General features: G+C 36.3%; 1 protein-coding gene across 18 annotated transcripts in view; it reads right to left on the bottom strand.

The window, feature by feature from the left end:
• ANK2 (ankyrin 2) overlaps positions 1-21,693 on the bottom strand; it is a 617,273-nt gene that overhangs the window by 40,333 nt on the left and 555,247 nt on the right. For 13 of the 18 annotated variants that reach the window (XM_058549938.1, XM_058549940.1, XM_058549939.1 and 10 more), the window contains 7 exons: positions 19,865-19,967; positions 19,064-19,167; positions 8,315-8,539; positions 5,550-5,704; positions 3,139-3,350; positions 2,627-2,831; positions 355-451 (listed from right to left, as the gene is read on the bottom strand). In XM_058549938.1, coding sequence (XP_058405921.1) covers positions 355-451; positions 2,627-2,831; positions 3,139-3,350; positions 5,550-5,704; positions 8,315-8,539; positions 19,064-19,167; positions 19,865-19,967 — 1,101 coding nt within the window. Of the gene's footprint in view, positions 1-354; positions 452-2,626; positions 2,832-3,138; positions 3,351-5,549; positions 5,705-6,690; positions 6,790-8,314; positions 8,540-19,063; positions 19,168-19,864; positions 19,968-21,693 lie in introns of all 18 variants that reach the window. The other 5 variants (XM_058549934.1, XM_058549936.1, XM_058549943.1 and 2 more) reach the window with 2 other exon arrangements.

The following is a 21,693-nucleotide window of genomic DNA, read 5'->3' as shown; positions in this document are numbered from 1 at the left end:
AAGTAGTTCAGGCTATTTTGTTGACAGCAGGAAACTGATCATTCCTAAGGCCTTTGGGACCAGAAAAATCAGTGGTGGCTGCTAAAACCAGAGTCAGGGTCATACAGTCAAAACCAAAAATTACTTATTTTCCCTAGGTTTAAATCTGACTGGTTGTACTGTGTTATTGTATCATCATTATTACATTTGCTGGCAGGTCTAGTTTAGAATATGAAAATAAATTCAGACCATATTTAAAACAAAACCAAAAAAAATTCACTTTTAAAGAATGTAAGAAACAAAATAAAACAAAACAAAGACATTGTAGGGAAGAGGACAATATCATAGTGGCTTTTCTGTGCTGCATAATCATACCTGGCAGACACATTGGTTGTAAAGGAAACACATTCATTGACAAATGTTAATGGCGTAGTTCCTGTAATATCTTCCCACTGAGCAGGGGTGGTTCCACCTGAAATAATATGATTGTTGAAAAAAATCAGGCAAAACTCCAGACTCTGGATTGTAAAATAAAGTCTTTGTGGTTCTGGCTGTGTTCACCAGCATACCCCACCCACCCCTCAAAATGACACACTGGCTCAAAATGACTCAAAATAACTAAAAACTACATGGTGAAAAAATGACACATTGAAAATAAACAGTGGACACCACCTTCCAAGGAACTAAATTTAATGGAGGCTGTTTGAATAACTGCCTCAAATTACTAGGTGTTCTATTCTCTGCCTGACATTCTGAAGCTTTTATTGTAATTGCTAGACTCGGAAGATAATTTTGAATTGTATACAGTTGATTATTTTAAAAGATCCTTTGACTAAGGAGCTGAATACTTTGTTAAAATAAATGAAGAATACAAATATTGTTTTGTTCCTGAACTTCATATTTTATGCAATTATTTTCAGGAAATAAAATTTCCTCTCAATTTACAATTGAAGGTTGGCAAAAAAGAGATGCTTGGAAAAATATTAAGAGATGATAAATCTTGCAAGGTGAATGAATAAATGAGTGAATGCCACAGGCTGGCCTCTGTACGCAGGAAAATCACCATGTATGCTCATGCTGACTTTCATTTCTACTGAGAAATTAAGTTAGAATAGACAAGGAGAAATAGTTCTAACATTGCAGGAGGAATACATATTTGAGATGAAGAAAAATTTTGACTCAAGTTTCTTAAAGAAGGAAATGAGTTATCAAAGAAAGGTCATGAAAACTTATTCTAATAGACCTTTAAAATATAAATTCTTAGCAGAACTGTATAATATAACACAGCAAAACACAAAAATCCAAACACCTAGGTTAATCATGTTTTTTTTTAATTTAATAAATAAATTTAAGAAATCGTTTAGTGCAAGCCCATCTGAAGACAGAGAACTGGCGTAACTAGATTAGATGGTGTGTAGGCTCATGTGGTATCTTCACTTGATCATCTACAAGGACAGGGAGTGCCACAGACTATTTTCAATCTTACTTGTTTTGCTTCCATGTTATTATGTTGTGCAGCGTAGAAAAGTTAATCATATACACATGGACCAAAAAGTACGGGAAAGACACCTAGGAATGCTGGGTAAAGCCAGAACTGAGCCCAGGAAAGTGATCACAGGTGAAGCATATGATTTCCTCCTATATTCAGTTTAGTCCATATATTTGAAAATTCTGTCATATTATTAAACCTATGAGGTAAAGTCTCATCATTTACCATCATAAGTATGGAAAAAACACTAATTAGAAGGGAGGATTAGAAAGAGAACAAAATAAGGGCGCACATTCCTGACAATATGAAGGAGAAATAAAAAAAAAAATTCTAACAATACCTAAACAACCAGGGATGGTTATTATTCCCACTGAAAACTGGACTATTTACTGAATGCCAATACCATGTAGTTATTGATAAACAGGGAAATTATCAGTCAAGTTGTGTAGCTCAAACATAGGTTATTTGTATGGATTTTTTCTCTCTCACCATTTTTGATGGTATTATTGGCCAGAGACAACCAATGTTCTGGGAATGTCTTTCTGGAGTTTGGTAGCTGTCTGAAAGGTATTACAACTTCCAATTGAAAAGACCAAAATTCAGTCAAACATTAAAAACTTTTACTTTGTTTTTCCTAAGTTAGTTCAATAGATCAATGATAAAGACATAACCAATTCTTAGACAGAAAAGTTTGGTTTGAACTATTGGGTGTAATTATTCAAGACACTATTTATTTTGCAAAAGATATAAGATGATGGCTTCAATGGAGCCTTAAAGCTTGGGCTCTGAGGTTTATGGGCTTGGATTTGAATCCCAACTCTGCCAAATATTTATGGTATAATCTCAGGCAAGTTACACAACTTCTCTCCAACTTGGTTTTCTTTTCAGTAAAATGGGGATAAAGTTTCCTTGTAGGGCTACTGTGAAGATTAAAGTGACAATGCACATGAAGTGTCTAACAATTTTGCATAGAAGCTTTATTTAGTAAATATTAGTTCACTTCCTATCACCTTTCACTTCCCTAGTTAATTAGAATGCTTTTCCTGAATTAATGCATATAACCCTGCAGGCATTTTATGACAAAGGTATTGTAACATTTACAATGATCCAAGTTTCTTCTTTCAGAAATTTCTACTAACACAGTCATATGTGACTCACCTGTTATGCTGCATAGTAATCTTAAGGTTGGTGCATCTCCCCCAAAACCATTCAACATGACATCACTTGAAGCTTTGGGGACAGGAATGGTCATGGTAATTGGCTTGTGAAATTTTCTCCTTCTAGGTTCCAAAGTGACTATAGGGCTGAAGGTAGCTTTGTTGCCTAGGATCTTCTTAACCAGCTCACTGTGCATAGGTTGAGCCTTTTCGAGGAAAAGAAAAATATTAAAATAAACAATATATAATGATATTTCATGTCAAATTTCTTACTCACTGCATTGCTTTTTATCTCACAAACCAGTTTGGTGGCCTCAATGTGGCCACTGTAAGTTTAGTACTGTTACTAAGCACGTATATAAAACATTATGAGACTTATGACCTCTAATAGCAGCTTTTGCTCATCCAGGAATAATTTGATTCTTTAACCATTTATTTCCCATTTGAAAAGCTGATTTTTAACAACTGGAATAAAATCCATGTTGGGTGACCTTGCATCTAACATGGGCATACCTGCAGGCCTACACGAATCCGCTTGGTCAGCGCCCCCTCTGGGAAGACGGCCTGCACCTGGGGCACCACCGTGCTGCTCAGCACACCTCCCTCTGGGCCAATCAGGTTGCTGTCCTGTTTGATGCGAGACACCACTGCAAAGTACTGTGGGAAGTCACGGGTGATGATGCGGCAGATTCGCTTCTTTTCTAGGTCTTCGGGGCTATCCAGCACTGAGACAAGAAATGACCCATCTTCATATAGCAAGGACTTCCTTCTGAAAGCACTCTAGCAAACTCACTGGCATAGTTAAGAGTGAACAGATGTGGCAGCAAAGCATCCTTTTTCTTTTAAATAACAGGAAAATTAAAAAAGCAAGGCTATCCTAACAACACCAGAAAAAACTGCAATCTTTCAAGACCTGTGCATTCAGTTTGCACAATTTCTTTTTTTTATGTGGAAACTAGGTCTTTCCAGCACACCGTGAAAGAAAAGCATCTAGTTCCAGAAACAGTCCCACAGAGCCACCTTGTAAATGAAGGGGTTTCAGGGCAAACCTGGGAAGAAAATGAACCTGCTCTATTCTTGGCTCATGTGACAGAGAGAAAACTGTTCATGCACTCCTTTTCTTTGCAAATTTCAAAATCAGCTCAAAAACCAGTTATTGTGGTTTTAAGAAGTAATATGGCCCTTTCAGTTCTCAGTGGAACAGTGCAGGAATAAAACCTGTCTTGGAGGGTAAGGTTTGTGTTTGTGGACCCCAGTGGGATGGTTGTCTCTGAGATAATCACTGTGGATATTAAAAAAGACCAGTGATTATGAATGCAGGGTGTCAATATTCCCCTGAGACCATTAACTTACCAAACTTATCATCCAGCATCAGGAGAAGGGGAACACAAGATCTTTATAAATTACATTAGTGCAGATATGTAGGGCAATACAAAAAATCAGGCTGGGTTAAAATGTAGAAAATTTGAACTACTGAACTTTAAGGGATCATGGAAAGCTGTCATTTTTATAAATCATTTACAATTCATTACACAGGCAGGAACAGCAACTGTGTTTTTCTTGACTATTGAGTATAACTAGGTAGCAAAAGCCAGAAGTCCCGGACTCTGCTCCTGCATCGCTGATGCTCCGCAAACACTTCACGTGCTCATGCAAGGATGCATTTCCAAACATAACAAATGTCAAGATACACAAATCTGATTCTTCGTTTTAAAACAAGCTTTTTCGTATGTAGAAAGTTACAAGAGTGGGCCTCCCATCCAAGAACAAGATGCCAATGCTCACAGCAATGTTAATGACAGGTAAACATCTCAGAGGAAAACATCCTCAACCTAAATGTGGGCAAAAGAAATGGTCCCAAGAAGCAGAGCAGCTAAATCTTGCATGGAACGAGATTTATCAGTAAGAATCCTGACCTTTTGATCTTGCTTGAAAGATACTGACCTATCCATCTAGAGGGCATACTTTCTTCTTCCATCCACCCCTTGGATAGGGGAAGCCTGGCCTCTATTCTTATTCAATCTCAGCAGGATGCAGAAAGAAATATTAATGCACCTGCTGTCAGGCTACACTTTACTCTCCACGAGCCACATCTGAAGCTACTGTAGACACGACAACAGCTATGCAGCTGTGTGTCCAGCTCTGTACAACACTTGGCAAGCTCTTGCCACTTAGGCCAAGAACTTGTCCCATTTGTATATTACTTAAAGTAGAAGAGGTCTCCTGGTATCAGGACTGGACCTTGTCTCTGTGCAACCTAAGGAGGTCCAAAAATGAGCCACTTCCCTCTCATCAAACAGATATTTCAACCTGCAGCAAAATGGCCCAAGCTGGATTTGAGATTTAGAGAGATTAAAGCCATAATAAAAAATAAGTTCCTTAACTAAATGTGTATGTGTGTATATGAAATTCAACCCTGGCTAACTCCCTGTGTGAATTATATGTAGAAGTTTAAGTGAATTTAATTTTCCTACCTCCTTAATAATAGTTAAAAAGAAATCAAATTATCCTATAATGCACTAGTTATGGGTATATGTAAGTTTTCCAGTAGAAAAGCTTACCACTTTTTATCAGTCTTAAATATCTAAATTTTCAAGTGAGGTATTTTTAAAAATCACAGATTTATTATCTAGTATCAGTTCATTTTATTATGAAACAACAATATCTATTCTACCTTGTGTTTTAGGTTTGAAAATGTTTATACTAAAGATGAAGATGTGCTCTATCTCCTTATTAAAATGAGATATTCGCTATTTAAAGGTTTTTATTTTCCTGAATGTAGCAGAAGTAAGATTGGCAAATAAATTGTGCATTCCAACTCAGCACCACTGGAACATACCAGAATCCCCTAGGTCATAAGAAAGAAGTACATCATTTTCATGCTTCCACTTTATAGTTCTTTGAAAACCGTCAATATGAAGTACCTTCATCCATGCCATTAAGGATTTCATTCAACTCGTCTTCAGTGTATTCACAGTAATGCTCTTTCCAGCTGTCCCCATTCTCGCTGCGCAGGACCACCAGCTCCCTCTCCTTTCCTCGAAGGGCGGCAAAGTGAGGGATCTCCACGATCACAGGCCTGGCATGGTAAGGCAGAACATTTAGTGTGGACAGGAGCTAACCAACAGCAAGACAAGCACCTTGACTCTGTCTGTTGCAAAGTGACCTGGAATTCTTCTCTTTCTGGGGACAGGGACAGAGTGGGCTGTCCTCTGGAGCCTGTCGGCTACCAGATGGTCGCACAGTAGCATTCCAACTCAGGGGCACCAGTCCTCAGGGACATGCTACTACCTTAAGCCAAACGATGTTTCCCTGTGAGTGCATGTGGCATTCTGGAACTTCTCCTTTGACAAATGTAAGTAGAACACATTTAACCAAAAGAAATGTACATGCATATCTGTGATGTGTGCCAACCTCCTGAAACGTTTTCTACAAGGTGCAAAATGACAGAATGGTTTAAGAGGGAAGATGGCTCCTATGTTGCATAATTTGACGTGTTGTAAATGAGGAGATGTCAGAAAAGTTGACGACTTGGGAACTTAGGAGTCATGCACTCATGGTTTTTGTTTATATTTTCTTCATTCGGGGTAATGATAGGCATGTGTACACAGTGTGGCCCAACTCGAGCACCTCAGCAGACAGCCCAATTGTGTCCAATGCCTATTATATTCAGGATGCAGAACATGCACCGTCTGACTATTTTCAGGTCGCATTCACTCAGAATTTATAGAGGCTTTTGATTTTTCAGTCCAGGTTGCTTTGATACAGACTCCAAATTTATCATAACAACATCATAACTAGCACAGAGTACAACTAGGCAGATCTCATGCTTTAAACGAAAATGAAGGTCACAGCACTTTAAGGGAAAAGATATAAAAACATCACTCAAAAATAAAAGTCACATACCACAAGGGTCAGAAATGGTCCACTAAAGATAGGTTATACAGAATTTAAATCATAGAGAGGGACATGTCATGGGCACAATGACAAAAAGAGAAATCATATTGCAGAAGAAGGAGAAGAATGGGGGCCAGCAGCCATCAATTTGTTTTAAGTCACTCCTACCCAAGGAATTTGGTTCCAGGAGGCCCCAGCTGAAGGATGCGGCTGACCAAACTTTCTCCCTCATTAAGTGGGGGAGGAGCCGTTGGCAGGTGAAGTTTACTGAGTACATCCAAGCAGCAGTGAAAGAAAGAACATAGGTAAGCTTCAGGTGTTGTTTTCCACAGAACCCCAGCGTCACCAGCTGCTCAACAGGGTGAAGTTTGGTTTCACACTGCGTTTGGTTCTGCCCCCTCCATTGGTCACAAAGAGCAAGGAACCGAGACCCAGAGTGTACAATGGAGGCGCGTGGAAGGAGAGCACTTAGAAGTTGGATCTGTCCCTAGTTAGGTTCACCGCCAGGGCACGAGCCAAAAAAGAAAAAAAATATGCTCCACAGGAAACACAAAGCTGTTGGGAATACAATAAAAACTCTGACTCGGTAGAGAGGCCAGATGTTTTCATGGACATTCCTCAACAGATTTGAAGATTATTAAAAAGCCTAAAACGACCTGAGCATGAGGGAGGGAAAAGGGCCTGGTACAGAACACAAGAGGATTCATTGGGGAATTACTCCAACCATACTGGCATTTTCTGATGCAACCCAGAACTTCACAGGCTCCTTCTAAATCTCTGGTCTGTCTGACAGGAGGACATGGGGGGTGGTTTCTATAGTTGGGAAATATGGACACACCCCTTTTCAGGTGCGAACATAATTTGGGGCAACCTGTTAATAGTCTGCTCCAAATTACAAGGCTTTAGAACCTTTCCTGAGTTCTAAAGCAAGAAATCCTCCCCCCAATACGACATTGGCAAAGCAAAAGAGTTCATGATTCACAAGATTTTCTCTCAGTTTTTGAGCACAAAGACTTGATATGACAAGACTTAAATACAATTGATTTGTTTCAAAATATTTTGAAACTTGTCCCCCTCCAAAACTTCATCCTTTTGTCAGTTTTCAGTGGTAGCTATTCATTTCTTGGCATATTGAGATACCACTTAACATAATAGCAGCCGTACAAACAAACAGAAGAAAGAAGAAATGCTAACTTCTGCTCAAAATTGCTAAAACGAGCATGGCGGAAGTTAGTCTGGATTTTGTCGTCTTCATGAAAACTACGACTAAATAGACTGCCAGGGTAATTTTTAAGACTCAAGGTAGCAATTTTGATAACAGAAAAGACAATCACATAGACTAAATTTTTGGATATTCTATAAAGGAAACACTGCTTTTCAAAGCGAAGATAATGATTCTGTTTCATAACTACACAAGGCTTTAAGTTCATGTTTAAACAGAGTAGTATTTTTTCTTTATGATTTTACCACTTAAGTCTCAAAGGAAAAAAAAAAAAACCTACCATCAGCTAAAACATGATTATTCACATTGGGAGTCTAGCAGCTATTATCACATCCAAAGAGAAAGAATAGGAATTAACCTGAATGTTTAACTCAATAAATGCCTTCCAAGAAGAGGCATGAAAGTGGAGTCAAGCATTGAGGGTCTACTTCCAAGCTTTAAAAAATTTCATAGGGGCCAATCTTCTTTCAAAATGTTTTGACGTACCTTTTTCCACTCCATCCTAGTGATTTCATGTAGAGGACACAAGCTCATCGGTGACTAAGTGGGAGGTTTATCAGAAACCCTTACCCAAGGAACTGAGCACCGGAAGGTCCGACTTCGATCAGGCGACTGGCCAGGCCTTCTCCTTCCACCATTGGAGGCATTGTCGCCAGTCTATGGCGCTTGACCAGTCGGCAGGTGACCCGTGTTGGGGCAGTACATTTCCGAGGTGGAATAATGATACGGAGCCCATTGTGTCTGCATCCTCGCATAGCACCACCTCGGGCATCCACCATAAAACTAACCAGGAAACTGAAAATTAAAATAGAAGATGAGATGTGTTTTGAAATATCGGTGGCAGAGAGCTAAGCTTTGTCAAGTTAATTTTTTTCCATAATGCTATGTTCCCAAAACATCTCTTTTCTATTTATACACATGGTGGCAAAACATTTGTCCTTAAAAGTTATTTTACTTTATACCAATGCCTTTATTTCTGTTTTGTTGTTGTTTCAATTTTTGTATTATTTTGATCTGTAACTAAAGAATTCTTCTAATTTTTGATGACAATGGTGATATTAAATATAACTGTAAATTAAAAATATGTCCAATTGACTTGAAAGAAAGTGGAATGAAATTATATAAAGAACACTGAGGAGTCTCCTTTTGTTTAAATGCAAAGACTTCTGCTTCCTTCTATGCGTGTCCTGAAAAATCTCCATATTGAAATAATATAAGGATAGAGCAGAGAAGAAAGACCAAATTGCAGTTTTTCTAAATTAACTCGACTTTTCAAAATTACATCTTGTCTAGCTCATTTTAATATAATTCTATGACATAAAAAAAAAAAGATTCATAGGCCTTCTCCCAAGATCTAACTCATGTGCATGCATCCTGCTCCAACGTCATCTTACTCAGAATGCACGTTTTTAACTGATTACATTCTAAAGGAAGAGGAAAAGCAAAATAATTAAATGTTTTATATAGAACCAATTTACTGGTTGAAATGCAGTTTTTCACTTCTTAAGTAGGAATCTCTCTGCCCTACCATTTTAACTGAAGCAAAGATGGGGTGGAAGGAAACAAGATTATAAATCCCCTCTACTCTGTGTTTTGAAGTAGGAAACCCTGGGCTTATACTGATGGAGGATATCTGTGCATCGTGATTTCCCCCAAATTATAGTAAATTGAATGGGGAAAATCATAGCTAATAATTTAGAAATGTAAAGACATCTCTATTATTTTTGCTCCTTTTCTGCCACGCTAATTGTTCATGAATCATATGGAGAACAATAATCCAAGATGACTTGGTCTGTTTATTTTAAATCTACCAAGAGAAAAGGTTTGTCTTCACTTTGAAGTTGTTTCCTTTGAGATGGTCTTAACAGATCCTGATGCAGCTTCGTTTGAGTCTCTGTCACTTTGTTAGTCTTAACACTCATTAAAGTCTTGGAGGCACTCACTTTGTCAAGGAGCAAAAATTAAACCAGGCAATCTGACTGTTGTGCACATATACACAAGGACACAAACAAACAGTGTGTACGCCCTTACATAAATTACATTACTGCCTTTCCCAATTTTCATTGCATTTGCAAGATTTTTAGACCAAAACAGAAAGAGGAAAGCAACATATAGGTGTATTATGAATCTACTTATAGCTTAACCAGCACAGAACTATACCAGATTCACCACACCTAGACATTGCATTCATGACAACATTTAAAACATTTGAAAGCTATTTCATCAAAGTAAGTTACGGGATAGAAACAATACATGTATGTTATTTTTAGACAAGTGAAGAAAAAATATCTTAGCATCCTTTTCATAGCAGAACACAGAACTCATTAATTAAGCATGCGATTAAACAGAAATCCTGTTGCTAGTAATAAAAATGGATGTGAAGGAGCCCAGAGTCCCTGTCTGAAGCACATCATGCAGGATGAGACCACAGGAAGAGGTGTCACAGTCCTTCCCACATGCAGGAGCCAGCCTAGACCTACCATTCATTCCCCACCCTATATAATCTACAGTTCAGTACTGAAGTGTGGATGTTTCTGGTCTTTATCAAAACACAATGAGAAAATGTTGGCTGCTTTTCTTATTACTAGTCTTTCTGTATGAATTTGTAAAAAACTTCTTTCCTATTTGTTTTTTAAAGTGTACTATTGCTCAAAAGGATGAAAGAACTGGTAAAACTGCTCAATGAATTTAAAGGTTTCCTTGCCATTGTGTTAGTTTTATTTGACTATGATATTTATGCTGATTTTCATAAAAACTGGAAAAAAGCTACTTAAGTTTTAACCAGTGCTGTTCCAAACTCATTGCAATATTTCTGACTTTCTCTAATTTTTTTTCATCTTTTGATTACTATCACCATCAGAGAACAGAACAGGGACTCAAACTAGTAAGGAATTGTTACAATACATCTGCTTAATATTATCAATCTTCAATACTATTTGTAGCTTTTGAAGGCATTTAGGGAGTTTCCACACTCACATTATGTGCTGTTGTATTTCCACTACATCTCTTCTGATGATGGCTTATAGCCTATACAAAGCCTCCTCCTAGAAGAACACGTAGGATATCTTCCAGTGGTGCATTAATTGAAGTAGCTATGTTCTTGGCTGTAACAATGTTTAAGTAACTACGTGTTTGATTACTTTCTCTGCTTTTGTGTCATTGACTGTTCCTTTTGAAATCCTCTTTTGTTCTCATTTACTCCATAACTTCCATTTCCATGCTCTTCATGCAATGGTTGTTACCCTCCTATTAAGTGCCAGGTGCCCTGCTAGGAACTGAGGACACAGAAAGTAAAGACATAGTTGCTGCTGCCAGGATGTTCACAGTCTAAGGTCCAGATGTCACATGACGTTTTGCTTACTTAGAATCACTTACTTTCCTGGTCAATGAGAAATTAATTATAACCACATACAGGAGCCATATAAGTGCCATAATGGCAGTGACCTTGTTCTCCATAGTCCTTCCTGTGTTTCCCCAGGGCCCAGCACAATGTGGATGGCGCACATAATAGGTAGTTGATAAATAATTGTTGAACAAGCGAGTGAATGGAAGACTGAAAAGGGCAAGTTGTAAGAAGTTGTATATATCTGTCTAATAAAGAGAGAAGAAGGCTAAAGTAGAAGGCAATTTAATTTGGTCTCTGGACAACCAATCAAGTTAGAACTCATTTAAATTACTACACGTGGCTGTTTCAGCTCATAAAATAGCAAGATAGTTGGGAAGGACTATCCTTAATATTAAATATTCTTCTACAGGCCTTTCCCTGCTCCAAAATGAGAGAACCAATAAATTTATTTCCCTTGATAAAGGATTAGTAGGAAATGGGAGTAAGCAAAAACCGAGAGTTTGACTAGACCAAAGTAAACCATTTTATTAGGAGTGAAATTATACGAAGACAGACCAAAGATTGGGAAATCAAAATAAAAGAACTTAAAGACTGAAGCTGCAAATAGATACATTTAACTCTAAGCCTCTTGGTGTCATTATAGATCTGGAAAATAATACCGAAGTATTGCATCAGAACACAAAGCAAACTGGAAAAATTAAGGTGCCAATATGCATAACTCAGAGAAAAGAAAAATTAAATTTCCAAAGAAAATTAGTCTTTGTTTCTTTATCAAATAACCAAAGAAAGTGGAACAGACTAACAAAAAGTGATAAGCTCTAGTGAGGAGATGTTCTTTAGCAAGAGAGAGAGAAAGATTGATAATAAAGCAAAACAAAAAGATGTCATAAAAGAAACAAAGGATTAGAAGATAGGAAAGAGCTCAATATTAATAGTCAAAATGAATAAAAATGTCTATAAATTTAGCAAGGAAATACTCTAAACAAATCAGACTCGAATCATGTAATTGCAGAATAAACAATAAAAAAGCTGAATATGTAAAATTGTATACTGAAAAGTCTTTTCTTCAAACAAGAAGGAATAAGAGAAATAATGATTCAAGTTTATATCTAGGTGCTGATGAAAAGCTTTTTAGATTTACAAGTCAACATGCTAATTAGTTAATCCCAATAGTTTATAATATAAAACCAGTTAAGCATTTTCATTAAAAATATCAGAATATCAAAAGGTGACACTATTTGGATAGGTAGTAGAATTAGTGGATAGTTATTCTGCAATGCATAAAACCATTTCAAAAAGCACAAAGCAGATTGTAAGAGACCACTTACTTTTTTGTACCATAGGAAAAAATGAAAGGATGGAAGGTGTGAGTCATGAGATGAATCAGTTCACATACTAGAGTTGATTAAATAAACATGGTTTTCTCATATTTTCAGGAGATTAAAAATGGGACAAGAGAATGCCTGCAAACACTTGGAGATGAAAGGAACTGAAGTAAAAATATGTAATTAAATATGCACAGAGGAGATGGGATATGGATTGAAGCTCAGCTCTGCTGTCCATGAACTGGAAGACTGAAGCTTCATCTGTCAATGAGGGATAATCATGTCACCAGTTAAGGGTACAGTAAGGATTAAATCATGTGTAGGTAAGGCATATAGAATTCAATAAATGTCATTCTCTTTCCCTGCACCCATATGATTTTATCTACTTCGAATGTCTTAAACATTATAGTACAATATAATACAACACCTAAAAAATAAATGGAGAAACTAACATTTACTGAATACCTACAATGAACTCAGAACTTTGCTAAGGCAATTTAAGATGATGATGAAGTCTTTATTAGTTTATGAACCTTACTATTTAAATAAGATATAACAATACTATTGTCACAGAGCACAAGACAATGCAGCAAGTACCATGCTCCTTCCTGGATCTGTCTCTGATCTATCGCTAGATCTATCTCTGTCTTGAGTTATTACTGTAACCTCAGACAAGTCACTTAACATCTTTAGGTTTCAGTTTTCTCATCCATGAAATGAGAGACTGTGACTAAATAAACTCTAAGGCGGCCTTCTGATGTTAAAATTCTATGTACCATTTACTGTTAACTAGGTTAGGAAACCTACTGAAATGTTCCATTTCAGATGCTCTGGAAGAATTCCTCTTTGGAAAATAAGCTGCTATTATTCCAAGAAATAGATATTATTTTTGCTATGGTTATGGTTTGGTTTGTTATGGTTAAAACAGTCAACGAGCAGTTTTGCAGAAAATGTATACAAACACCGCAATAAACATTGACAAGACTGTACAGACAAAAAATACCATGTAACATACTCAGGTTTAATTGCATATCTTACTCTCCAAACGAAATTCAGCAATCATGCAAAGTAGAAATTCTTGTTGGAGTTTTCTAAATTGTGAGATACAACGTTATCACAATTTAAAAGGAATAAAAGCAAAAGCGATCCACCATTATTATGCGGATAACTTGCCTACAAATTTGCGATTTGATTAGCTAAACAGGTACATGCTTAGAGGAGGCAGCAGAAAACAATGATTCTGGTCTTTTGAGGACTACATCCTCCACCTCAAAAGTTACTAATCCTTAGGTTTACTTTTAATTCATCCAGGACCACGGGGTATGGACAGGAAGGAGACTGCAGCATTCAGAGTTAGTTATTGGGTGAAAATGGGAAAAAATAAAGTCATCAGGGTGCTTCAGTGATCCACATATACACAGCAAGAGGGCCTTACATTAAATCTGATTTCTGGGGTACTGTGAGAAAATCATATCAGCAACTCTTTTTCTTCTATAATTCCCTTAATTCCTTCCTAATCTTCCAAATTCCATAAATTGAAAAACAGATAGAAAATGCCTTTGAAAAAAGTGGCTCAGATTTGTTAAAAATCACCAATTATTTACCACTCACTATGTTCATGTTTAGAAACATAATAGTTAGTGTTTCAGAAAAAGTAAAAAGATGGATATAAAATTTTCAAAATTGGAAATATTAAATTGTCTTATTTGAGGACCATTTGTAGTATCATGAAAGATGACTGTATAATAAAAATACTATCATCAGCAGTCTAATAAGAACCTTTAAAAATAACTTTATCGAAATAACATAGAACAATGGATATTTTTAGAACACTGACTAGAATCATTCAATAGCACAATTTCCAAAATATCAAAAGATGGCATTTAAAGCAGTAGGAGCAAAGAAATGCACTGTTAATAAACTTTTAGACTTTGGTTCACCTAGAACATAGTTTAAAAAGCCCCTGCTAAGTGACACTTAAAACCATAACCTTTAAATAACAACTTTAACATAGCTCAACCAATTTGCATAATTGCTGGGAATAATATTTTTCAGCTCTATGTAGCACTTATTCCCACAAAAGAAGCTAAGAGGTAGAGATCCATGACCAAGACAGGCGTTCATAGAACAGGTTTATATTAATTTTGGCACAAAATTTCTTTTCACCGTAGAGAAAGGGGAATTCAGCAATGGCCATGATCTGGAGAATATAAATCTCTCTCTCTCTCTGGCTAGGTATCTTCACACTAAAGCATCCTGAGGCGGGTTTATGCAGAAGGAGATGGTAAAGGGGGAGAGGAATAGGCAACATGTTCAGAGAAGGAATTATGCAGAAGTTCACCTGCTGTTGTCACGATCAAGACATGGAGAGGTGCGGCTGCAACAGAATAGATACTTTAGCACAGAGAAGGAATGGATAAAGTGAAATATAAAGAAGGAAATCAGAAGTGACTTTCAACAGAAATATAACATTTATATACCAATTCAGCATTCATTGAAAAAAAAGATGGAAATACAAATGAGATACAGCTCTATGCAAATACTGAGAGAAGTAGCAAGGGAGGAGGGCTCTGTGGTGACTCAGGGAACTGAGGATTTTATAAAATCACCAGATATGGATTTGTAGCCTAATTCAACACTGGCTTGTGGGGGAACTTAAAGTGCTCAAGAAGCTACCAAGCCTCAAGGGGCATTATAATGAAAGCTACAAAGTCTCTGATTTGATGGACATAGTCTGTCTCCAAAGCTTTTCATCCATACTTTTAATACTTTCAAAATAATGGCAATGCCCTTTTGGGCTACTACAGAAGAAATGTACACAGAAAAGGCACAATTTAAAGAACAGCTTCCATGACAAACAGTAGCATAAACTATAAGGCAAAGTAGGTAACATTAATTACCTACTAGCAGGTAACAAAAAACTAGGCAAAGTCTTAGTGCTTTTTTCAAGACTTTCATTCCCTGCTCTGGGGACTGCTGTCCCGCTCACTGGTCATGTTGACTAATCCCCCTTACAGCCCTGCCTTTCAGTCCTCTTCCACCTGAGTCTGCTCTTCCTCAAAACTCTCCAGAAGTTTTCACACAGTTCTCTCGTGTTTTCAACACCTGATGATATACGAAAGGATACATGTTTAATGGACCAGAAATCCAACCTTACTAAATAGTTGTTTTACTACTTATAAAATAATTTTCTTCATCCAAAAGAATTTACCTTCGTGTACCTTAAGAAAACCTAGGGTGTTTGAAATACATGAACAACTAAATTAACTACTATGGGTATTTAGATAAATATTACTGTTGTCAAATGAGAAACAGCTTTGATTGACTTCCTTGCATCTCAAATATCAACTTCCATTATTTGAGCTGATATCTTCACATTTCTTTAATAAACTTTTTTTAGAGTAGTTTTAGGTTCACATAGAAGAATTGTAAAGTTCAAATTCTTGCCCAAGATTATGTTGGTATGATTATAACTGGGATGCTGGAAAAAAACTGTTGGTTAGACTGTGAATCACTAATGCAACCCCTTAGGACAACAATGAAAATATTACTGTCAGCCTTTCTTTTGCCAGACATTGGCTATATCTACTGGGCAGGACAGTTTTTTAATCACCGATACCTATTCTCCCGTAGTCAAGGACATTAGTCATTGGAAACACAGAGGAGAGGTAAAAAAAAAACACTAATACTGCATATTGGTAGAAGTTATGTCTTCTAATAATGTAAAATCTCTTTATGGAATCTAATAGAACGTTATACACAAAATTAGTGGCATGTGCATAAAAAAGCCAACTTTATTATCCCCTCGATCAAATATCATTTTTTTTCCTTACATTTTGGGCAGATTTTAGAGTGGCTTAAGAATTCATCCTATCAATTAAAGAGAAACTCAGTTCCTTGAAAAATATATAAAAACTACTACTCAGGAACCTGGTGTGTAACGAATAAAATTACAAGAAATCATTGTTACATGATAGGATATTATGAATGTTATTCATATACATTAATATAATGGTAGCTTTCAAATACACTCAGAACCATTGAGCTTTCATGGTAATTACCCACCCTATTAGAGTCATCTGTTGCATTGTTTGTTCAATACGAGAGACATTACTAGATGATAGATTATCTGATAACGATAACAATAAATCAAACATTACCATTATGAATTGCACCACATTGGTATTGGTATTTAGAGGACTCAGCATACATTTTGCTTAACTGATTTGGAATTTATGAAAGATTTGGAAGATGTCTATAGGGATTGTATAATTACTAATGGCTATGATTTAATGAGTACTTATTCTTTCTAGGAAAAATGCTAATTATTTAAGAATTTAATCCTTAAAGCTCCCCTATGGGAGTCATAACATAACATCCATCTTACAGATAAGTAAACGGAAATGCAGAGATTCTACATAACTTGCTCAGTGTCACATATTGAGTGTCAGGGCCAGAACTGGAATTCTGATTGGTCTGTCTCCAAAGTACACTCTTAACCCTCACGCTCTCTCTCTTCTACAAATTGTCTTCCAAATTCAAATAACAACATATAGATGCATTTCTTAAAGGTAAGGGCTAGGTCTTACTTATCTATTTTCCTTAGTGCCTGGCCCAAGGATTGGTACTTTGTAGAATTCAACAATGTGTGAAGAATGAATACCTAAGTGAATGGAAGAGATAAAAAATGTTTGAGAGAACTAGGTATGTGTTAATTACCTAGGTCTCCCTAATAATCAAAGCTTTATTAGGCAAAGATGTTCCTTTCTAACAGTTTATATAAAACTTATATATTTGGATTATTGGCACTTATAGAAAATACCAATGCCAAGGCCCCAACAACAGAGATTCTGATGTAATTGGTCTGGGCTGGGGCCTGGGCATCAGTATTTTTTGAAGCTCCCAGGAGATTCTACTGTACAGAGTTAAGAGTTATTTAGAGTCAGTGATCATGATTGAAATTCATAGAAAAACTGGTTTATTAGAGACCAAGATTTTAAAGATCCTTATCTTAATATGTAATTAATCTTTAACCACTGGATGCTCTTGGTTCATCATAAGTAATCAACTATAATTACTTATATATGTATCTAGTTTATATAATTGGTATGTATACTGATGTACTTACTGACCTTGAGTAGTTAAAAGACTTCTTTAAGAAATTCCTTCTTTAAAGTAAATTATTTATTTTGAAAACTGAAGTATTACCACAACATTTTGACTCTTTTTTAAATTCAGCTATTAATAGTTAATCACATTTTGCCTAAAATAATCTTGTCACTTTGTAGGCTGGATATGGACTTCAAATACTTTATTATGGTTTCTAGATTCTGCTCTATTACCCTTCAACACTCTAGGTCCAAGTTTCTTTTCCTTCTTCTCATCATTGAGAAATTCAGTAGCAGAATGAAATGTTATGTTTTTTGAATAATTCATAGTTGTCAGATTTTAATTATCTCATTTTATACTTAAAAATATGAAAGTAAATTTGGATGAGGCCTAATTTGGTTGTTATTCCCTTCAATAACTCTTGCATCAGGAACTAACTTTCACTTATTTAACAAGAAAAAGAGCATTATGATTATTTTCAATATCAATATAACTAATTTTATATTCTATGAGCCTTTAGTAAAAGATTAGAGTAAGAGGTCCGAAATTTTTAACTACAATATCTCAGAATGCTTTCCTGAAAGGAGAACATTTTAGAATAATAAAAACAAGAAAGGATCCACTACTCAAAATAGTTCTGGGGATTATGGATAAAGAGTTTGGGATAATAATTTAAACCAAAGCATCACACATATGTAAAATATGGGTAGGGCTTAAAAAAAGTGATTAAATGAAAAAATATTTTAAAATTTACATATAACTATGAAATTATTACTGTATGACTTGAAACTACTAAAATGTAAGGGAAAAACCAATTTTGAACAGTGTTACAATTTAAAACTCTTTAAGGAACTTATATTCCACATAACTGAATTCTTAACACTTTAAAAACATCTTTAAGTATGTTTAAAATTATTAACTCAAAGTCCACTTTTTAATGAGTTAAGGTAAACAGGCAGCATTCCCTAAGTAGTAGTGGCATATATATTACCTGGATGACTTTTAGAAGAAGACTGAGAACCTGACTGGCTGCATTCAAATTTGCCTTTTTAGTATATCCCTACCTCAAACAGCATATGAACTCCTCTATCTATCTGTGTGACTCAAACTTCCGTAAGCATTATTTTAAATGCATTACTATGTGAGGAAAGGTATTTCTTAAACTAGTTAGTTAATCTTAGTAAATAGAACTTTCTAGAAAGCAAATGATCCTGCACTTCTTTTAAGACGTCTTAAAGACAAAATGTGAACAGTAAGGAGGTCATCTGTGTATTCCGGTTAGTTAGCAAGCTGTTTGATGCAATTCTACTAGTTATTTTAAGACAACAGTCAGTTTTTCTATGCTGAATTCAACCCTTTTTACTGGTTTGTTTTTGTGGATAGAGTCCATGTTGGATAAAGCAATGTTATTTACAAGTTTAAACAAAGGTCACTTCCCCTGTAAGCTAGCCATCAGCTAAAGCTACTGGACAAAGCTGTTATTTTCACTCTCATCTCTTTATACCTCTTGATCTGGATACATAATATTGATTCACTCACCCTGAATGAATAGGGCTGGAAGAAAGAGCCACGTTGTCTAAGTTCTCAGTGCCCCAGCTGAGACGATAAGAATTCCTTTCTGCCTCCTTGGCTAGAGTTGACACCTAAACACAAAGAACATTGAATTTAATAATAAGACTTTCCTTCAATTAAAGTAAAATATAATGAACTCCAAAAAGTGGTATCACAGGAAGGTGGTATTACCTGGAAAAATTCTCATATAAAAATATGATATAAGACTGATGAATTAAAAAGGAACCTCTTATAACACATTCCCAGTTAAATTATGTTATTGATATAAGATCACATTTGTGTAATTGCCTTTGAAGAGAGTAGGTGTTCATCTATTTCCCTATGTCCAATTAGCCAAAACTGATAAAATCATTTCTAAAATTAAAATATTTAATAATAAATCCTCCATCTTTTCTAATAGATAACAATTTTAAATATTTAAGATTTATTTTAACTTGTACCACTCATCTTATACTTTAAAGGCATCCTACCTCGCTTTTTCCTTTAATAGAGATTTTATAAAGAAACCGATTTTTATACATAATCCTTACAGAAGAATTCAGTATAGCTGAAGAAACGAGCAGTATATTAGTTTAGAAAAACTCTGCTCATTATAATAATTTTCATGTTTTAAGAAAACCCTCAAATCTCTTATCTTATCATAGTTTGTCAACTGAATTAAGATGTTTTTTTCCTTAGAGTAAAAAACTTTCTCCGGACATTTCCAGCATTAGGTAGTGTTAAAAAGCCCTCCAGAAAGCAGAAACGTGAAGGTAAAGAGTCACGTACCTGGTGACTGGGTATCATCACTGTGTCGTCAATCATGGCACTGTCCCTCAGGTAGGAGGCATGGCTCAGGGTGTGAGACCTGTCGGAACTGAAGGATCGAAGGCTGGTAGGTTGGCAGGAGGCCATGGTCATATACCAACAGCAGTGGTAGGGTTGGGAGGATGAAATGATGAGCCGAGCAGGAGAGTGAAAAAAGCGTGCTATTAGCAACAGTGCAACTTCCAGGGGAACATAAATCGCAGCCGTGGGAGAAGGAAACACAGGTTTCCACGTTGTCCTACCTCTCTGTCCAACAACTAAACTAACACACCTTTTGACTGGTTCCTACCACTCAATGGCAAGGACACAAGGGAATCCAGAAGTTAAAATTTGATACTCCTAATCTGATTCATTTTCTTCCCAGAAATGTCTGAAACCAGCAACTGTGGTTTACTTACTGCCAATACAAGAAATTCACCCTGGAAATAATTCCAGAATAGATTGCTTAAATCTGTGTTAAATGTGAATCCCCCTGCAAATAACAAAAATATTAGGGGGTAAATAGCCCTCATAGAGAATAAAATGAAAGCATAGGTTTCATTTTCACTCATTTCCCATTCTCTCCAAGCCTCTTTCTCCTCCGCTCCAACTGTGAATGACTGAATGTTGGCGCATTCCCCTGGAAGGTGCAGAGTGAAATGAACTGTGGCCAGACGCATGCTTCCTGCGGAAGTGGAGTTCCTCTTGTTTGTCTCTGGTGTCTCCAACAATGCTATTTCAAAGGACAGCACTGTTCCCTTTACATGTCCTGTGTGTGGTGAGTGAAGCACCAACGAGTGCTGGTTGCTGTGGCGATGAGATGCAAGAGCACAAGAAAGTGTTTCTAAGCACCAACCAAGAACACAGACACATCTGCCAGCACAAAAACAAACCGCCAATGGACACTGACCAGAAATGAGGTTTGGCTTCAAAATGGGATTTAGGCTTTGATAATCAATGCTTTACATTTTTGATAAATCTGATTTCAAAGTTCTGAATTATATACTCAAATGTGATGGGTGAAACTTGACATTCACGTAGATGCGATTTCATTCCTTCCTAATCAATTTGTACAATCAAATGACAAATAGATTGATATCTTAAATAAGCTATATTTTATACATGTTAGTCCAAGAATTAAAGATCTGTATTCAAAATATTAGCCCAAAGCCACAGGGGAAGATAAAGAGATCTGGATCCGCAAGCTTTCGCAATATTTATAGAGGCAAAGTTTCATTTACTGTCAGCTAGTCGGTATTTGGCCAGTGAAGCACTGTAGAATTATGGACTAAATGTCAAGTTAGCATATTTGTTAGTAGAAACTATTTTCATTTTGCAAATATACCTAACTTTGTAAGTCATATTCTGTCATCTTTATGAGGTCTCAATATAGCCAACTTCAATTATCTTTGAGGAAATCATCACTGGGCAGATAATTTGTACTAATTTAGTGCCTTCTCCCTCCTATTCCGCTGTAGGTTTTATGACTAAAAAATAGACCCCGACTAATAAAGGGTAAGTGACATGAATCAAAGGAGTTGATTGTCTGATCCTATGTGTTTATAGTATAAAAATCTGTGTGTTTATAATAAAATGAAATCTAAATATAATTTGGGAATTCACTATTTTGTGTTATATAGGCTTTTGGAGATGACTGCGTCTCCTGACACAGCCAAGTCAGGAGCATCCTGGATGCCTTAGTAAACCCATCCACCGCATTTTAATCTTGGCAGTAGGAGGCAACTTGAATTACAGCTGGTTTTATAGTCGTGCAGCTGGGTTTTGATGGTACAGTTCATAAACAGGCTGCA

Source organism: Diceros bicornis, chromosome 11 (assembly GCF_020826845.1).
Source record: "Diceros bicornis minor isolate mBicDic1 chromosome 11, mDicBic1.mat.cur, whole genome shotgun sequence".
In the NCBI taxonomy this organism is placed as follows: Eukaryota; Metazoa; Chordata; class Mammalia; order Perissodactyla; family Rhinocerotidae; genus Diceros; species Diceros bicornis.
The sequence above is the reverse complement of the archived record's forward strand: the minus strand, read 5'-3'. Positions and strand labels throughout refer to the sequence as shown.